General features: G+C 40.3%; 1 protein-coding gene across 3 annotated transcripts in view; it reads right to left on the reverse strand.

Annotated features, from left to right (window-relative positions):
* Positions 1-19321, reverse strand: part of DMGDH (dimethylglycine dehydrogenase) — a 78234-nt gene that overhangs the window by 33256 nt on the left and 25657 nt on the right. For 2 of the 3 annotated variants that reach the window (XR_005200093.1, XM_017527712.2), the window contains exons 6-10: positions 12538-12786; positions 10508-10706; positions 2664-2833; positions 2120-2273; positions 225-390 (exon numbers count right to left, since the gene is read on the reverse strand). Coding sequence is in view for 2 of the 3 variants with exons in the window: in XM_017527712.2 (XP_017383201.1) it covers positions 225-390; positions 2120-2273; positions 2664-2833; positions 10508-10706; positions 12538-12786 (938 nt within the window). In the remaining variant the exon portion in view is untranslated. The remainder of the gene's footprint in view (positions 1-224; positions 391-2119; positions 2274-2663; positions 2834-10507; positions 10707-12537; positions 12787-19321) is intronic. The other variant, XM_017527714.2, reaches the window with a different exon arrangement.

The raw sequence follows: 19321 nt of genomic DNA on the forward strand, positions 1-19321 counted from the left end.
AAAAAAAGAAAAGAAAAAGGAGGAAAGAAAGAGAAAGAAAGAGAAGGAAAGAAAGGAAAGAAAGAAAGAAAATTAGCTTGTGTATTTTGGTCAGTTGAAGAGTTCCAGTGTTCAGAACTCATTAGCTGAACTAAAATAACGTGGGTTTGGTGGGTGAAAAATGAGAGGATGGAGAATTAAATAGGTCAGAATCCTGAACCTTGTATTCCTACAAGGCTATTTACCTTTGGAATGATATTTGCAAAGAGATGGTCCAATAGTCGAATGGAATCTCGGCCTTTGATGTTAAACTTGCCAAATGGTGTTAGGTCAATCACCCCTACTCTTTGCATAACCTGTTTATACTCAGAGCCCACAGGCTCAAACCAGTTTGTGCGGTGAAAACTTGGCCTGAAACACAACATTTGGAGTCATAAAACAACTGCCGTTCATTTTTCAAAAATTACACAATACTGATATTTTAATAAGCCTTACACCTGTAGAAAATCCTATTGGCGGCGGGTAGTGGGACTGTGGGAGGTGGGACCATGCAGCCTGAAATTCTGTTCTGCAAATCATACATGTATGTTGGACTCTGATTTTAAAGTTACTCATTTAGCCCTATGACCCATTTCACAGTGAATAAAGTACTAACTAACTGGAAAATAAGATATAATTCGTGGGCTCTCAGATCTGGAAGAGAGTTTAGAAGTCAGCCAGTCTGGTGGTTTTCAATTCTAGATGCATACATATTAGAATCACCTGGAGAGCATTTTTAAATGGGCCTAATTAAATAAGAGTGTCTGGGGTGGAGTTGGTGAGGGGTCGGGGGGTGGAGCTCCCTGGTTCAGTGCTTCTCAAATATTAATGGGAATACAAGTCATTTGCACTTGTTAAAGTCCACATTCTGAAGCAGCAGGTCTGGGGCGGGACCCTGTAGTCTGCATTCTCCCAGGCTCCCAGGAGATGCCTATGCCATTGCTCCACACCTGGAGTACATAAGGATCTGGGCCAAAATTCTGCATTTTTCAGAGAAAAGGCACAAAATTATTTCCAGGGCCTTTGCATTAGTTAATGACAAAGCCAGACCTCGAACAAAGGTCCCTTCACTCATTACTAACGGTCCTTTCTGCTTTATGAAGTGGACTTCTAACATGGTCCACTTTCAGCTTCAGAGCAGGATGCTAAGTCTGCAAAATGAATTTTCAGTAGTTTAATTATTAAATGGTGGAAGAAACTTAGATCAGATCCAATCAGCACTAGCTGATGAATAGAAGTGGTATATTGGAGTCATTTAGGAAAAACCAAATCAGTATCTGGCCACCAAATAGTCTAGATTGGCTGCCTATGGATCCCAAATTCATTCATCAACAATGGGTTCTCTGCTATACTGTGTACCAGTTAGATCTAGTCCTTAAAATAGCAAAACCCATCGTAGAAAGCAAAATGACAGCTCAAAAAAAAAAAAAAGGATAATTTAACTTGTAAATTTGCAACTTGTTTTCCCTTGGTCTGTGGATTCTCTTGAGAAAAAAATATATAATCACTATTAATCCCAAGTACAACAATGGCAGGTAGCACGTTACCAGAATTCAGAGAACTGTTTTAGTGGCATACTTTATGTTTTTGCTTAACCTGGAATGCTATGCAAATGATCTTTTCCCCTCATTTATCAACTGTGCATACAATTTGCATGGCTTAGTGCACACACTCTAGGAAGCAATTGCTTTGAATGATTTCGGGATGAAGAGAAAATCCAAAACTCCAGGTACATTTTTTGTTTTACACGATGTAATTCAGCCAAGCAGCTTAAAGCACAGCAAACCTTTAGGAGCCAACTGAAGCCATGTGGGAATTTGGAGGGGGTCAGAAGGCTCCTCTGAGCTTCTGGTAAATGCCAAGAGGCTTCGCCCAGGCCCGTTATAGGATTCCCAGGGCCACGTGAGTCCTAGATGTGGGCCAGTGTCATGTGGGCTAGACGAATGCCACCACTGCCAGAGAGTAATTTTTATAGGACAAGGCTCAGTGCTCCTTGGAACAGGCTGGAGGGATGGAGTGTGAGGGGGGAATCGGCGCTTTTTGCTGTCCCGTTGTTTCATCCCCTGGTCAGAACCACAGGCAGGTCAAGTTTTTCTCTTACCTGTACTGAGTGTCCTGGCCTGGTTTGTAGAACCAATGTGGCTGCTCCCAGCCAGCATGGAACCCCATGGAACACTTAGACTCCAGGCTTTGGTACAGCCCACTGACTCGCTGAGTCGGCCTCCCAGCAAACCGTTCTTCTTTAGGGTAACCAACTGAAAAAGGAAAGTCAGTACTTTAAATTGCATATAGCCAAAACAACAAGATACTCTGAAGGGATTCCAAATATGGAAAATACAGTATTTAAAATCCAGAAGCATAAACACACATACATATATGACTTATGTAGAAAACAGAGCTGTCATTTATATGACTTATCAAAGAGTAAAGTAAAAATATATTTAAAATTTAAAACCAGTGAGGCATTCCACATGTTAAATATGCACATCCATATCTATTCCTTGTTATGTCTTAGGGTCACAATGCTTTTTGGAGTCCCTAACTACTGCCACCCCAGTGAATAAAATAAAGACTGTCTAAAGTCAGAGATGTTACAATTCAATTCTGTCAACACTTTGTAGACAATGGATAAATTTGCACCTTACCAATATTGTTGAATCCATATGATTCTCTTGCTTTGGCCTCAGTGTACTGGGTTGTTGTCCATTTGCCGTAGCGATTGGGATCCAATTCTATTAGGTCAAAAGGAGGTTCTCCATGCAGGATCCAGTCACTGAGATATTTCCCTACCCCACCAGCGTGGATTATGCCATATCTTTCAAATACAGGGATAGGAAACCTGTTACTAATACATGTAGTTTTCAAATGAAACATGCTCAAATATTTTAAAGGGTCTCAAAGTTGGACTGTTCTGTGCTAATCAGAACACACAGGTAACATAATCTCTATGGAACAATTTTTTCCTTAAAAGTGACATGTGTAGGCATCCAAATTAAATGTGCCTGACTTGATAGCTAGTTTATTTCCAGTTTCAAGAGATGTACACTTGCAAAATAGCTCCTTATTGGGCCGGGCACAGTAGCCCACAGCTGTAAATCCAGCGCTTTGGGATGATTGTTTGAGACCAGCCTGGCCAACAAAGTGAGACCTCGTCTTCACAAAAAAATTTAAAAATTAGCTGGATGTGGTGTCACGAGACTGTGGTCCCAGGTACACGGGTGGCTGAGGTAGGAGCATCACTTGAGCCTAGGAGGTAGAGGCTGCAGTGAGCCATGTTCATACCACTGCACTCCAGCCTGGGTAAATGAGAAAAGGCTTGATGATCCTTGACTCCTACTTAGTAAGAACTTTGCTTTAGAAAAACTAGGAGTTGGAGGCAGGATGCAAACAGGCAGATGTGGCTGGTACCGTAAGAGCCCTCCTGAGCTATGAATATCCTGATTGACAGGAAACACGGTGGGAAATGTATATGTACTATAATGTCCCATCCATCTCTTCTCAGACTTAATTTAGGAACTTGACCCATTATCTTAGAAACTAACAGGCAAAGAGGCCCTCACCTGAGGACTTGTGGAAAGAGGTAGAAAGGAACACTATCTCTTGTATTTTGCAACTAATAGGCCACTTGATGGGGAAGGTGGGCTTGTTTTCTATTTTCCTAAGATGATACTTTAAAATCAAGAACATGATGTGGAAAATAAAAGGGTTTTGCTATCAGAAAAGGGATCGGTTTTACATTGGCCATGTGTAGCTCTACCCAGTCACTCTTGTCTAATGAAGACCTCTACTATGGATTCATCTGTGGTTTAAGTCAGGAGCTTCTGAGGAACTGAATGAGCAGAGAGTCATGGGGAGAGAACAAAGAAAAGGGGATACACAAGGAGACATCAAGACACAGAAATGCTAGTATCCCAAACGACAACAACTTAGCCAGAACCACACCTTCTAAGAGCATGGGAGGAACCTTAGCAAATACTGGAAATGCTAACGAACTCTTCCTCAACAAGACCCCTGTTTTGCTATTTCATAAAAATGAGTGCCTATATTTTATAGAAGACTATTTCTCAAAGAAAATAAAAAGGCAGCAATTTACATTCCTTTGGGCAGTTTAATAGACATGGGTCATCCAAATTATCCACAAACAGCCTCTCTAAACTTCAAGAAAGCAAGAAAAAGTATTAAATATATGCTTAAAATGTTTATTAAAGTTAGCACATTTACTTAACCAGGCCCAATGCCCATAGAGAACAGTTACCATTTTATTTTATTGAGACAGGGTCTTACTCTGTTGCTTAGACTAGAGTGCAGTCAGCTCACCATAGCCTCCGCCTCTCAGGCTCAAGTGATTCTCCTGCTTCAAGCGATACTCCTGCCTCAGTCTCCCAAGTGGATGGGATTACAGGTATGCACCACCATGCCTGGCTAATTTTTGTATTTCTTTTAGTAGAGATGGGCTTTCACCATGTTAGCCAGGCTGGTCTCAAACTCTTGACCTCAAATGATCCACCTGCCTCAGCCTCCCAAAGTGCTGGGATTACAGGTGTGAACCACCATGCCTGGCCAGAACAGTTACCATTTTTGAAAGCTATATTGGTGATAAGACTTGAAGGCTTATAAAGTTTTACCAACACCGAGTCCCTCCCACTTACCAGGCATTGTTTCCATCTAACATGTAGAAGCTGATTTATGCTTTAGCAAGTCTATTTTACCAAGGAGAAAGATCAACCCCCACACAGAGGCTAAATAAAGTCACACAGCAATAAAGACTAGATTCAGGATACAAATTCACTTATCTGACCCTGGAACACACACTCCTTGTTATCGACTTTCCTATCTTCAGTGGTTCTCAATCTTTGTTCAGCCAAGACACACACAGCAGATATGGCACTGTCTATATTTCTGACAGACTCCCAGGTGGAGCCAGAGGTGCTTTTATTTCCTTTGGCCTGGCTGCTATACTATCATGTTCTTTCCCTTTCAACCATGCATGTGAGCAAACAAATGGGCAGAGTGCGGTCATTTGGGTGGGAGCAGGGGGGAGGGGAATGAAATCTAATTTATTTCTAAAAGGTAAATATTTTACAAACAAGCTATCCAACCATTAACAAGCCCTATGTAAAATTCCACACAACTAAGTGTTATGAAACATCTCTGGAGAATCCCTGGATTAGTAGCTAAAAGTATAAAAGCATGGGGAAAAGATCTGGGTATGATTCTTGTTCTGCCACTGTTAGCTGGGTGACCTGGGGCAAGTTATGTAACTACCCTGAGCTTCATTCTTCTCCTGTGCACACTTTCTTTATGGTGTTGGAGGAGAATTAATTGCCATGGCGTTTGAAAGCACTTAGTGTACTGCACAGCACATAGTAGGCAAGGAATACATGGTGGCTATTGAGCCCTTGTATGACCAGTTAAAAGGATTGTATTAAGGAAGTGTGGTGTGAAGTGAAAGTAGAAGGGAACTTAATGAGCAGAGGAGGGTTAGGCTCTTCTGTCTCTACCATTAATCTGCAGAATTCCAGATTCTTTTCAATGGCCCTGGGCTGCTATGCTTTCGGAGTGTTTGTATCTGCTTTTTATAACTCTTCTAAATGACTGGATGTTACATCTTATAGCACTCTCCCCTCTAAATGTGCTGTTTATAATCTGTTCTAAGCCAAGAAAATCAGATTCAATTAAATACCATTCATAAGACATTTTTGGGGCTTTGTGTTAGTCACCTAGAAGCAGAAAAACTTGTTAGAGTTGCGACAAAACAAATGCCCAAAGTAAAATAGCTTTGGCTGAGGATATCCTGTGTGTAAGGTAAATGGGCACTGGCACATATGTAAGCAGTTTGCAAACACCTATTCCCTGAACTGGCTGTACCAAGAATTACAGATAATATCATAATAAAATACAGATTCCTGGGCCCCCTCTCCAGATTCTGTAAATCAGAATCTACAGGAGTGGTGTCTGGAAATCTGTTTGCTTGCTTGTTTCGATTCAACACATCTTTCATGGTGCTATGGACTGAATCTTTGTGTCCTCCCATAATGCATCTGTTGAAGCCCTAGTCCCCAGTGTAATGGTGTTTAGAGATGGGGCCTTTGGGAAGTACTTAGGGTTAAATGAGGTCATGAGGGTGTGGCCCTCATGACAGGATCAGTGTCCTTCTATGAAGAGACACCAGAGAGCTTGTTCTCTCTCTCCACACCCCTCACAGCCCCCCCAGGAAAAGCCACATGAACACACAGCCAGAGGTGGCCATCTGCAAGCCAGGAAGAGAGCCCTCATCAGAACTCTGCCATGACGGCTTCCTGACCTCAGACCTCCAGCCCCCAGACTGTGAGAAAGTAAATTTCTGTTGTTTAAATCACCCAGTCTATGGTACTTTGTTATGGCAGCCCAAGCACACTAAACCACGTGGGTTCTAGTGACCAATAATAGGAATTTCATAGATGAGAGGTATAGGAGGATAAAACGTGTGCATGTGACTAACCACATGGTCAAGACTCTGCTTCTTAATTTGCTCCTCAGATGACTCTGCTCCTCACCCAGGTATGAAAACCACTTGCCTCCAGAATCATGGATTGAGTGTACCGATACAAGCCAGGAGGGGCAGCCAATGGGGTATTCCATTATATTACATAAGAAATATCCTAGAAACCTCAACTTTAGGTAAGGGGAAGGCTTTTTGGTTTAGACCAAACCTGTCAAAGACAGAGAGGCACTTTGCCCACCCCAACTCCCCCCTGTTATCTTCTGCACCCACCTGCCAATGTCTACTACCTGAGAAAATTAGCCACAGCAATCAGGGGAGGAGTCTGACATCAGTCACATGCAAATAGATGGGATTTCTAGGTTGTAAATAACTTGTTCTAGAGGAAGCAACTTGCTACTTTCCTTAGCAATTAGTTAATAGGGTGAGATCAGTGACACTATCTGCTTGTTTAAAGTTCAGAATATGCCTTATAGTCAATGATCCTCAATTTCTATTACTTAATACTAAAAGTCAATTGCAATATCAAAAAGGATAAAATATAGGAATAAATTTAACAAAAGACATGCAAAGTTTTTACTCTGAAAACCACAAATCATTGTTGAAAGAAATTTTAAAAGACCTAAGTAAATGGAAAGACATTTCATGTTCATGGATCAGAAGACTTAATATTGCTTGGATGTCAGTACTCCCCAAGTTGATCTACAGATTCAATGCAATTTCTATCAAAATCTCAGCTTACTTCTTCACACAAATTGGCAAACTGGTGCTAAAATTTATGGGGCATCCAGCCAAAATAATCTTGAAAAAGAACAAAGTTGGAGGATTCACACTTCCTGACTTCAGAAGTTACTACAAAGCTAGTAACTTCCAGTAACAGTAATTAAGAGAGTGTCAACTGGGCGTCGTGGCTCATGCCTGAAATCCCATCACTTTAGGAGGCCAAGGCAGGCAGATCACTTGAGGTCAGAAGTTCGAGACCAGCCTGGCCAACATGGCAAAAATCCACCTCTACTAAAAATACAAAAATTAGCCAGGTGTGGTGGCGTGTGCCTGTAATCCCAGCTACTTGGGAGGCTGAGGCAGGAGAATTGCTTGAACCTGGGAGATGGAGGTTGCAGTGAGCCAAGATAGTGCCATTGCCTGGGCGACAGAGCAAGACTGTCTTAAAATTAAATAAATAAATAAATAAATAAATAAATAAACAAATAAATAAAATACAGTATAGTAGTCACATAAGAATAGACACAGATGAAGGAACAGAATTGAGGGTCTAGAAATAAACCCATACATCTATGGTCAATTTACTTTATAAAAAGATGCTGCAGTATAATAAAAATTAAATATTTGGTTTTTGTCCCCAGTTCTTGACACAGAGTTCATAAAACATTTCTGAGATTTACTATTTTTTGAACGTTAATGAGATAGCTTTTGTGAAGAGAGGAGGGCAATCCTAGACAGCTTCAGGATAGGGGCTGGTTGCCAGAAAAACCAACCATATGATTACAGAGTTGGAACTTTCAGTCCCACTCCCTACTCCAACCTCCAGGGAGTGAAGAGGGGCTGGATATTGAGTTCAGTCACCAATAATTTAATCAATCATGCCTATGTAATGAAATCTCCATAAAGACCTAGGCATGGGGTTCAGAGAGCTTCTGGGTTGAACAGAGTGATGGGCTAGGAAGGTGCCTGGAAAGGGCCTAGTGGTGCTGCACCACCCACCCCAACCCCTCACATTTTGTATTATGTATCTCTTCTGTTTGGCTACTCCTGAGTTGTATCCTTTGTAATAAAAGAGTAAACATAAGTATTTTTCCAAGTTCTGTGATGCATTCTAGCAAATTTTCAAATCTGAGGAGAGGGTTGTGGGAACACCCAGTTTGATGCCTCCTCAGATTTGAGACTGGTGTCTGAAGTGAGAGCAGTCTTGTGGAATGGATCCCTTAACCTGTAGGGTCTATATTAATTCTAGGAGTTGGTGTCAGAATTGAATGGAATTGTTGGACACCCAGTTGGTACTGGAGAATTGGAGAATTGGTTGTTGCTATTGGAAAATACCACATATTTGGTATGAGAAAAGGAATCAGAAAAAAGACATTACAGACGCCAGAATAATTCAATGACCTTTTCAATGAATAGTCCTAGGACAATTGGCTATATGTAGGAAAAGACTGAAGTTGGACACCTGCCTCACATCATATACAAGAATTAACTCAAAACTGATCACAGACTTAAATGCAAAAGCTACAACTATAAAACTCTTAGAAGAAAACATAGGTTTAAATCTTCACAAACTTGGATTAGACAATGGTTACCTGTATATGATGCCAAATGTACATGTGAACCAAGAAAAAACACATATTCTGGATTTCATCAAAATTAAAAACTTTTATATTTTAATGGACACCATCAAGAAAGTAAAAAGACAACACCAGAATGGGAGAAAAGTTCTGCAAATCATGTACCTGATAAGGGTCTTGTATCTAGAATATATAAAGAACTTCTAAAACTAAACAATAAAAGACAAATTATCCAATTGTAAAAATGGCAAAGGATATGAATAGACGTTTCTCCAAAGGAGATAAATGAGCGACGTGCAGAAGCACTCCTGCTTGCACGTGCCAGCATATGGACTCTATAGCTGATTATATAAGCCCTCAGTTACATTACAACTTCCCATCCCAAATCTCCATCTGACCTTCTCCCTCTGGTTGTCCCATGTACCTAAGCTTAACGCTTCAAACCCAACCCATCAAAAATGGAACTCATTATTTTCTTGTCTCTCTCTCCATGACTCCATATAGACAGTGGTCAAGTTAGAAAGGTTGCCATCATTTGCCACTTTCTCTTCCCTTCAATATCTTACGGAATTGATCACCAAATCTAGATAATTTTATCTTCCATCTCTCAGTCTTCACTGCAGCTACCTTAGTGGAGACCCCAGCCTATCTATTGGATCAACAGAGCTGTGCCTCAGGCAGCCTTCCAGCCCCAATCAGACCTCACTGCCTTGTTGTCTCAATCCCAATGCCTAGCCCTAGGCCTGGCACAGAGCTACCAGTTATTAAACATTAGTTGAATAAATGGAGAAATAAAATGAGGAAGAAAAATAGAGTATTAGAAGCTGTGATATGATAGTTGAGTGGGGTTGACATCAATATTCACTAAATTAACGGAACAAATATTGGAAATGAAACATCAAAGAGGCAATGGAATCATAAATAGGAAGCAACCTGAGGAATTATAAAGAAATAAGTCATGTTGGACAAACATGAATTATGGTGAAAAATGCAGCAGATATATTAGACATTTGACATTTTGAATTACCTTTGTCACATTGTATTATGAAAACATCCTTGTAAAACTGGGGCAAATTGACTATCTGAAGATACACAGCATAAAATGAGACACAATTAATAGTAATGGCAGGAAATACGCAAAAAGAAAGCTCTAGGAGGCCAGGCGCAGTGGCTCATGCCTCAGCACTTTGGGAGGCTGAGGCAGGCAGATCACCTGAGGTCAGGAGTTCGAGACCAGCCTGGCCAACATGGTAAAACCCCATCTCTGCTAAAAAAAATACAAAAAAAAAATTAGCTGGGAATGATAGTGGGTGCCTGTAATCCCAGCTACTCAGGAGGCTGAGGCAGGAGAATCACTTGAACCCGGGAGGCAGAGGTTGCAGTGAGCCAAGATCGCTCTGTTGCACTCCAGCCTGGGCAACAAGAGCAAAATTCCATCTCATTAAAAAAAAAAGAGAGAGAGAAAACTCCAAGAAATCACTGCCCTTCTGTGTTCCAGGAAATAACTGCCCTTCTTTGAAATATATACAAGTGATTAAACTAGTACTTTTTTGTTATTGTATGATTCCTTGGTCATGAAAGGGAGAAAGCTCTCTGGGTCTCTCTCTCAGCCTCCCACATTTCCCTTCTGCATCCTGAGAATATGGGACTAGATTTAGCTAAAATAAGTGAGTCTACAATAAATGTCGAATTACATGAAGATACTCACCCAAAGCCTATGGCCACCCAGTAGTTTCTGACCCCCTGATGGGGCCCCACCATAGGCAGAATGTCAGGAGAATACGTGATAGGACCATTGACGACATTGATGATGTCAGCCTTTTTTAAGACAGGAACCATTTCCATGGCAACTTCGATGTGTTCCATGATTCGATCTAGATCAGACTCAAAGAGTTCCTTTCCAAAACCTAAAAAGATTTGCCCTTATGGTCAGGATGCCCTAGCTGAGCTGACAAGTCCTATAAAATGATTCAGGTCTCTGACATGACCTGCATTTAAAGATGACCTGTTAGGAAAGTACTGCCATTTTTTGTTGAAGTCTAAACTTGATATTCACTAGTAACAGATGATTACTGAGAACAGTAATGTTATTGTCCTTGAAACAAAATCATAAAAGTTAACCTCTTTAATTAATAGAAAATTTAAATGTATTAATAATATAGTTTCTGATATTTAATCCAATCATAGTTTTTTAAAAAAACAAACAATAATTTGGTTTGTCAAGAGAGATCATATGCTTCAATTAACCATAAGAACCTGTTTCATCCCCGCCACCCCCGCTGCCCAGATGAGGGCAAATGGGAGTTTACAAAGTCATGGCAGAATCCTGGAAAAAGTAGAACACTGCTCTGCGATCTAAGATGATGGATTTCAGACCTCTTTTAATTCTCCTTTCAGCAGGGAAGGAATGGCATGGAGGCTCCTTCCTTTAGCCTCCCCCACACACATCCAAGGGCTAGAGTTCTGAAAAGAGGCAGGGTCTCGAAGCACAATCCTCCTCTTGTCCTAAAAGTCACTGTGATTACAGGCAGGGCCACAGATGAGCTTCTAAAAGAATGTCTCCACCAACACTGGTGATTTTTCCACATAGCAGCCAGCCACCTTCTTGCCGCTTCTGGGGACTGCAGGTAGGGTCATTCTCATGGAGGCCTGCAGACCACCAGGGTGGACTAGCACACACGGGTACCCATGCTCACGGACTGCTAACAATCCAGCTCTCCCTTCAAATGGCATTACTTAAATATTTGTTCAACATTTATTTGAAGGAGAAGCTGCCAACATGGGGGAATAGCAGAGAGGGAGGCTCTCAGGTGGCATTTCAGTCCTCCCTTTGGAATCAGGAGCAATTCCACTCAGGCTTAAATGTGCAGAGCCCACTCAGCCCAACCAAAGCCCTGAAACCAGCTGGCCTAACTTCTGGGGAAGGTGGTTTAGTGATCATTTGCTATTACTTGAGACTACTCTTTGAGGAGTAGGATGGAGGGATTCATTTCCTACCTCAAGAAGCTTGTCAAAGTATAATTTTAGGAAGTACCATTTCCTCCATTTATTTATATTTCCTGTAATATTTCAGTGCCCCGGTGATTTTTTTTAGCTCTCTTTATAGATTAAAACCTGAGGTACCTCTTTAGATGACCCAATCTTTAATCTGGTTCTGTGGAAACACTTCATGGCAAGCAAAAACAGATCCATCTCCCTTACTTGAAACTATAGTATCCCCTGCTTTGGCAGAGAGGCACAAGCCTTTTCCATATCCATTTATGCAGCATGGAGGACCTCCATTTACAGTATTAAAAACCCCGCTCTGTTATAGACTTTTAGGTTTTCATTCTTAGTAGGATGGATATCTGGCCTCTGATACCAGTTGTTTTTCCAGCTGTAAAAGTACAATAGCGGCTATATTCAAATCTTGAAAGTAGACCAAGCTGGCAGTGGATTGAGGAAAAAACAGGGAAGCAGGAGGTTGTGTGAGCAGGTAAAAATGTAACTGGAGCCTTTCAAAGCAGCTAGAAATGTTCCTTCAGCTTCTCTACCATCAACTACTCTTCTCCCACTCCCTGCTGTGATTGTTCAAAGGCATATGAGAACAGAGCTCACCTCAAACCCATCACCACCAATGTCCCAGGTATCTGAAAGTCTAGTATTATGCTGTTGCCTTATTCTACAGCCATCCCCCAGCCATGGAGAGGATGAACCATTCGTGTCTGACCAGCACACACTTTCATTTGCTGAACCCACCTGGAGGAACTCCATTGGTGACCCAGGAGTCCTGAACTTTCATTTTCTCCTGACTTTCATATGGACCAAACAAAAGCCCATCCCTTTCTTGTCGGAGGTAAAATGATCCTTCCAGGTCACGGAGCACAGGGAGTTCTCGTTTCAAAGCTTTCACTTCAGGTATAGTTGACGTAACAACATACTGATGTTGAACCGGAATGAGAGGATGTTCTAGTCCCATCATTTTACCTACTTCACGAGCCCAAAATCCTTAAACAAAAAAAATCATTTAAAAGTGTCAGCACATATATAAACACACCACAACTGACACTCATATAGCAATTTATATTAGAATAAAATGTTTAGAAGGCTTAAGTACTCATGGCAAAGTCTAACAAATGTGATGACAATCTAAACTTTTGTCATTGCAAAACTAAATGGGGGAAGAGAAGACAATGTTTTGCCTCTCCCAGAGATTCAAAGATATCTATGATCTATGGGAACTCCATTCCTGAAAATGTTGTGGCTCATAAGCAAAGGTAGGCAGGGAAAAAAATGAAAAAAATTTATTTGGAACAAAAAATAAATAATTCAAACATACAAAATGTACAAATGTTAATAAGAAGTACCATAACAGACTGCCCCTATTTGTGGACAGGGATGGTCAGGCAAAAGAGGCCCCCATGTTGCTGTGACCAACATCACAATACATAATGATAGACCTAAGAAAGCCCTACAAGCCAACTCCTCTATCCTCCAAGCCCTATTCTCCCCAAATCATTGATGCCCAAACTCCAAAAATACAAAATTGTTCTGTTAAGTTAAAATTTGAAAATGGTTCTCCCAAAATTTGAAAACTTTGGGAGAGAGAGTTCATTAAATTTTATCTGTTGTTTTAAAAGTTTAATCTGAATAAGTTTGTAAGATCCTTTATTGTAAGGGCACAAAAGCACCAGAAGTCAAAACCAGGGAGGAAGAGGAGCCACAGGAAAGAGGAGACTGGTCTCATAAGTAGGTGGAGAGTTCCCAAGACAAATGTTTCCCACTTCACTTTAGCACAGAGATTGTCTTATTAGTAGAAGTGAATGTTATTTTTTTCTTTTGCAAAAGATAGAACTGGATAATTTGTGGCTGAAAGGACCCTTGATTCTTTCCCAGGCTGACCCTTCAGCACAGAGATGTGGGAGCTAAAGGGTAAGACATGCCCAAGGACACAATGTACATCTTGTAATCATCACATCTTATTGGTTTTCTTGCTGCAGAAAGACTTTATTTTAAAAATCCAAGGTACCTTCACTGTATAAAGGGATTTTAGAATCTAAAATAATAAAAATGCTTATTATTTGGCAAGGATATGCTGTTGCCTGACCTATCGTTAGATGATTTTGGGGCAGGGAGTTCTATTTGCTTGTGTGTTTCATAATAATTTTGAGTGATCATTTAAATGATTACACAATCCTATTTATTTCTTTAGGGATTGCATGCTAATTTTTTAACCATTTCCGTCTCTGCTGGTTTTCTGAATCTAATAAGGAATTCTGAAATCTGTCCTTATGAGGTTCCAACCTAGATGCAGACTCATCAATTATGAGTCAGTCTGGGAACCTAGACTATGTACTTGTACATATAAGTTTATTTCCATGTAACTATCTAAAACTTTCCCTTGTACAGGTATTGATCGACTTACCACCTATGCAACTTACGACCATTAGACTTTACGACCACAATCGCTAGCCACGACTGCTCCGCGTCTGGCAGCGCAAACGTTGCCCAGCTGGGCGTAGGACAGTGCAGACCAGCTTCCGGCAGCACTACCATCTCCAAGTGCCCCATTTCAACTGTACATATAGCCTACACAACGTAGGACCAAATCATGTTACCACTGGTCCACGGTCCCGACCGTGGTCGTAAGTCGACCACTAGCTGGTATTCTATTGTTTTGTTTGTTGCAATGGCTAAGTTGGTCACACTCATATAATAAACCCAGAAATGGGTACCCATTTGCAAACCAGAAATCTAACCTGTGGGCATCAGAGCTATTTGTTGGTGTTTTGTTTTGTTTTGTTTTGTTTTTTGAGACAGAGTCTCGCTCTGTTGCCCAGGCTGGAGTGCAGTGGCACGATCCTGGCTCACTGCAACCTCCATCTCCCGAGTTCAAGCCATTCTCCTACCTCAGCCTCCCCAGTAGCTAGGATTACAGGCGCACACCACCATGCCCAACTAAGTTCTGTATTTTTAGTAGAGACGGGGTTTCACCATTTTGACCAGGCTGATCTCCAACTCCTGACTTCAGGTAATCCACCTGTCTCAGCCTCCCAAAGTGCTGGGATCACAAGTGTGAGTCACCACGCCTGACTGCTTTGTTTTGTTTTTGAGATGGGGTCTAACATTGTCTCCCAGGCTGCAATGGAGTGCAGTGGCACGATCATAACTCACTGCAGCCTCGAACCTCCTGGGCTCGGGTGATCCTCTCATCTTAGCCTCCTGAGTAGCTGGGACTACAGGCACATACCACAATGACTGGCTAATTTTGTATCTTTTATAGAGATAGGGTTTGCCATGTTGCCCAGGCTGGTCTTCAACTCCTGGGCTCAAGGAATCTGCCCAACTCAGTCTCCTAAAGTATAGGAGTATTGGTCTTTTAGTAATTTTGAGACTTAATTTATTCTTGCTAGTAGGAAAATGTGAATTACCAATGTCAGGACTGTGTATGAAAATATAGTAAAGCAACATATTCTAGTTATATACAGTAGAACAATTTTTAAATATAAAAAAATCAAAATATTTAGCCTAGCAATTCAAACTACTGCAATATCCTCAATATATTTTTTTCAATTAAAAACATAAATTGAAGAAAACAAATTCTGTCCTATTTGAACATATTTAAGAATTTCTGAGTCCAACTGTTTGCTTATTAATGCACTTCATCATTAAAGTGGAAATGTATGCAGAAGTATCATATCACTATATTACTTCAAATTCCACAGCAAGCTCTATGCTGTTTACCCATAGACATCTATGGGGTGGTGTCCTTTAGCATTGTCTTCTTCTATATGTCAATCAAATTAACCTAAATCTAGCTAGAGTTACACTTTAGCTCCTGCCTGATCACCCATTAGGTTCAAAGGGAAGAGAGACAAATGTGAAAGACTCATTCTAAAATCTACCACTATCACCTGAAAAACAACTGAAAAGTCAAAAAATGACTAGTGGAAATGGCTTTCATTTTTTAAAAATGCAGTGATTAGTAAAAATGAGGTTAAAATGCAGGGTGAAGTTTCACAGACAAGTTTACTTCTGCTAGATGGTTTCTATGATGACAATGATGGCTTCATGCTTTGACGCAGAGTATCAGGCAAAATTAAGCATTTCTTTTTGGCTGAACACCGAGCTTCATGTCAGCACAACCCAATCACATTTCTGATTTTCCATCTTAGGGAAATTCTTAAGTAAATTTTACAAAGTTATCTCAGACTTACCGAGTCAATTGGAAATTAGGTAAACAAAAATGTTCAGCACTATGCATAGAAAAGCTTGCATCATCGTAACTAGCACCAGCCCATGTCCCTGAGCTGCACCTGAGGGAAAGGGTAGAGTGAAGCCAATTTGGAAAGCTTCAGTAACGAAAGGCAACTTAGACAACTGCCCATCAAGAAGTGGGGAGCGTCAGAAACTTCCCCAGTTCTGCTAGCTCAAGAATACAGTCATTATATACTCTCTTCTGTAGAAACACCTGTACCATAGTGTTTTTTCAAAGATTTTCTTGCAAATCGTCTGGTACAGACAGTACAGTACCTGGAGTAGTTACTTAAAATGCAGCTTCTGAGTCACTACCCAGACCACCTGACTTAGAATCCATTTGAAGCTTGGGAAACTTCCCAAGATGATTGTTGTGCACACGAGCTTGATAACCAAGCTCTTTGGGAAGTCAATTTACCAGCACAGCGGGTGCTGGATTCTGCACCCACTCTGCTAGTAAATTGGAAAAGAAAGGAGTTGAGCAATCTTAAGTCTGGCACCAAGAAGCTATCATAACCTGATGCTAGTGTCTCCCAGACTAGGGCATGGAATATCAAGGAAATAATTGCAATAATCATAATAATTATTATACCTAATTTTTGTAATGCTTTCTACCTGGTGAGCCCTGCTCTGGGCACTTTACAGAATTAGCTTATTTACTACCCATAATAACTTTTCAAGATGGGGACTATTATCCTCGTTTTACAAATAAGTAACTTGCCGAAGTCACTCAGTTGGCAATGTGTCCCTGGGCCACAGAGCACCACTGCCATGGACAATGCCGGAAACACATCATTTGACAAATTTTTACTCATAGAATTTTTTTTTATGGATACCCTGCAGACCCAGCAGCATTTACATCTTTTTCATTCTGGTTGTATTTCCAAGTCCGTATCCTGGCTCCTTTAATCAGATTTCAGTGCTGGTCTCAGGGCCTCACCTGAATTTGGGAGATACCCTGCTCACACTGAGAAACTGTGGGAAACATTCCACCAGCCACACACTGTCCAGTCATTTTAGTATAGCATGATGCCTTCTGCAGATGGTTGCTTTTATTCATAAAATTGATCTTTGTTAGCTTCAGTTCTAGAAGGAAACATATCCAAACTTTTGTTCTCTATTACTGAGGCTTACCCTTTGGGGGATCTTCTATCTTTTAAGTAAAGAATTTTTGAAAACAGACTTACAGATAATTAAACACACACACACACACACACACACACACACGGCCCTCTACATGTCCTGTGGACTACTAATACGTAATCAGTTAGATTTTCTTGCTAACTTTTGCCCATTGGAAGAAAAGAGATGGAGGAGAAAAAGAAAAAAAAGAAAGATTAGGGAGCAGAGATCTGATGTGAATGAGATAAAGAACTGAGATAGGCTACTTCCCACAAGTTTCAGCAAGGAGCTGCCTGGAGTTACCAGGAAAAAGCAGTGGAAGTGGCTAGGCAAAAAGCACAAGAAAAAAGAAAAACGGAGGCATTACCACTTTATGCGGCACCACACTGTCATAACTTCAGGGACTTGTTTTCCGGGCCAGCATGAGAAAGCTGTCCTCAAGGACCTCCTGCCCCTGCCCTCCTGCACCCCATTACCCCACAAGATTTCACAGCTGCAGAGAAAGCTTCATCTGGTAACCAGAGTAATAGGTTTCAGTCAGATCTTTTTAGAAATTATTCTATCTTCCTCTTCAGTGATTCCTTATTTGTTAAAGTATGTGGTTTAGAAAAAAATATATATTACAATGACAATTTATTATGTACATGTGTTTATCCATTTTAGGAAAACAATGGATAAATGTACTAAATTAAGATCTTCTATGTTATTTCTCAAAATGCCAATTAAGAATATATGATTGCCTGAAATACTGCATTGAGAAAAATGATGGGGCTTTGTCCAAGCCCATCTGAAATGAGTATGGCAATTGATTAGCAATCTGCTACAGGAGCTGGATGTGGAAATCTCAGTATATTACTTTAGTATTTGCTATCAAGATGAAAACAGTCAAATGTTTTTAGAGCCTGAATTCGTGAGACCATAGAAAAAGTTGCAAAATAACAAAGAATCCTTGCTACTTGGAAAAAAAAAGTCTGAATTAGTTTATTGCCTTAAGCCTTCTGACAGAATTTAGACCACAGATGCCTAAGGACATTAAGAGAGGATAGTATCAGATGGAGACTGAAAGTGAGGCTCAAAAACAAAGCGATGCTGTTTTGTGCCACTGCTCTTATTTTTCAGGCAAGTCATTTTATATTATTGCAAATTTCTAATTATATTAAAGAAAGCATGAGATTTTTATGTTTTTCAAATACGAGGCATGGGTGAGAGAAATTCGGAAGTAACTACTTTAGACTCTTAAATATTGAAGACATGACTTTTTTCTAGGACCACTAAAAATGCTTTGCTAAAAATAATATCAATCAAAAGTTACAATACAGAGGAAAGAATCATAAGGGTATGGGTTTCTGGCTTGTCCTCATCGGATATCATTTGATCTGTTAAATAATAAAGATTTTTTTCATTTTATAATTTAAGCAAGAACTCAAACCCAGTCACTGCCTTATGCTTATTTTAGGTTTTATATTTATAGAAAAATATAAACTATTATCGCAGTTTAGATTATACAAGCATTTTCACTATAATTTATTTTGCATGTGTGATAGTTGAAAATGACTTGACATGCAATCAACCTCTTAGAAAGTGTATTAACTCAAGAATCAAAAGGCCCAGATCCCAGCCTGGGCTCTGACATAACGAGCTCTGCCTGCTGCTTGGTCAAGTAACATGACCCTTTTGGACCTTGCCTCTGCAAATGGAAAATGAGTGTGTTGTTGGATTATCCCAAATATTCTTTTTGGCTTCACTACTCTGAGACCAAACTGTATCAGAACAACCCAAAGAGACGATTATGAAATATGTTTAATAATGTTCTAGAAGGAAAAGTGTTTAAAAAGTTTTTGACTAGAGTCAAAAGTCATCAGAAATCGATGAGAGCGAACACAAGTGATCAAATCTGCTCTAAAAAGCAAATTGGAAACCAAGAGGATGCTTATGAATTTCAACAATAGAATTCAGTTATTAATATAGAGAAACAGTGAACATAGGAAGGAAAAAGAAGCATCATTTGGAAAAACACAACCTGGAGCAAAATAAAATGCACAATGTAGAAAATAAGCAACTTTTTATGGACAGCCAAGGACAGAGTGATAGTGCATCCACCAACAGCAAAGTGATGGAGGGAGGGCTTTGTAACAGAAACAGACAAAATGTTTAACTTGGGAGC

The sequence above is a fragment of the Cebus imitator genome, unplaced genomic scaffold, assembly GCF_001604975.1.
Source record: "Cebus imitator isolate Cc_AM_T3 unplaced genomic scaffold, Cebus_imitator-1.0 Scaffold50, whole genome shotgun sequence".
Taxonomy (NCBI): domain Eukaryota; kingdom Metazoa; phylum Chordata; class Mammalia; order Primates; family Cebidae; genus Cebus; species Cebus imitator.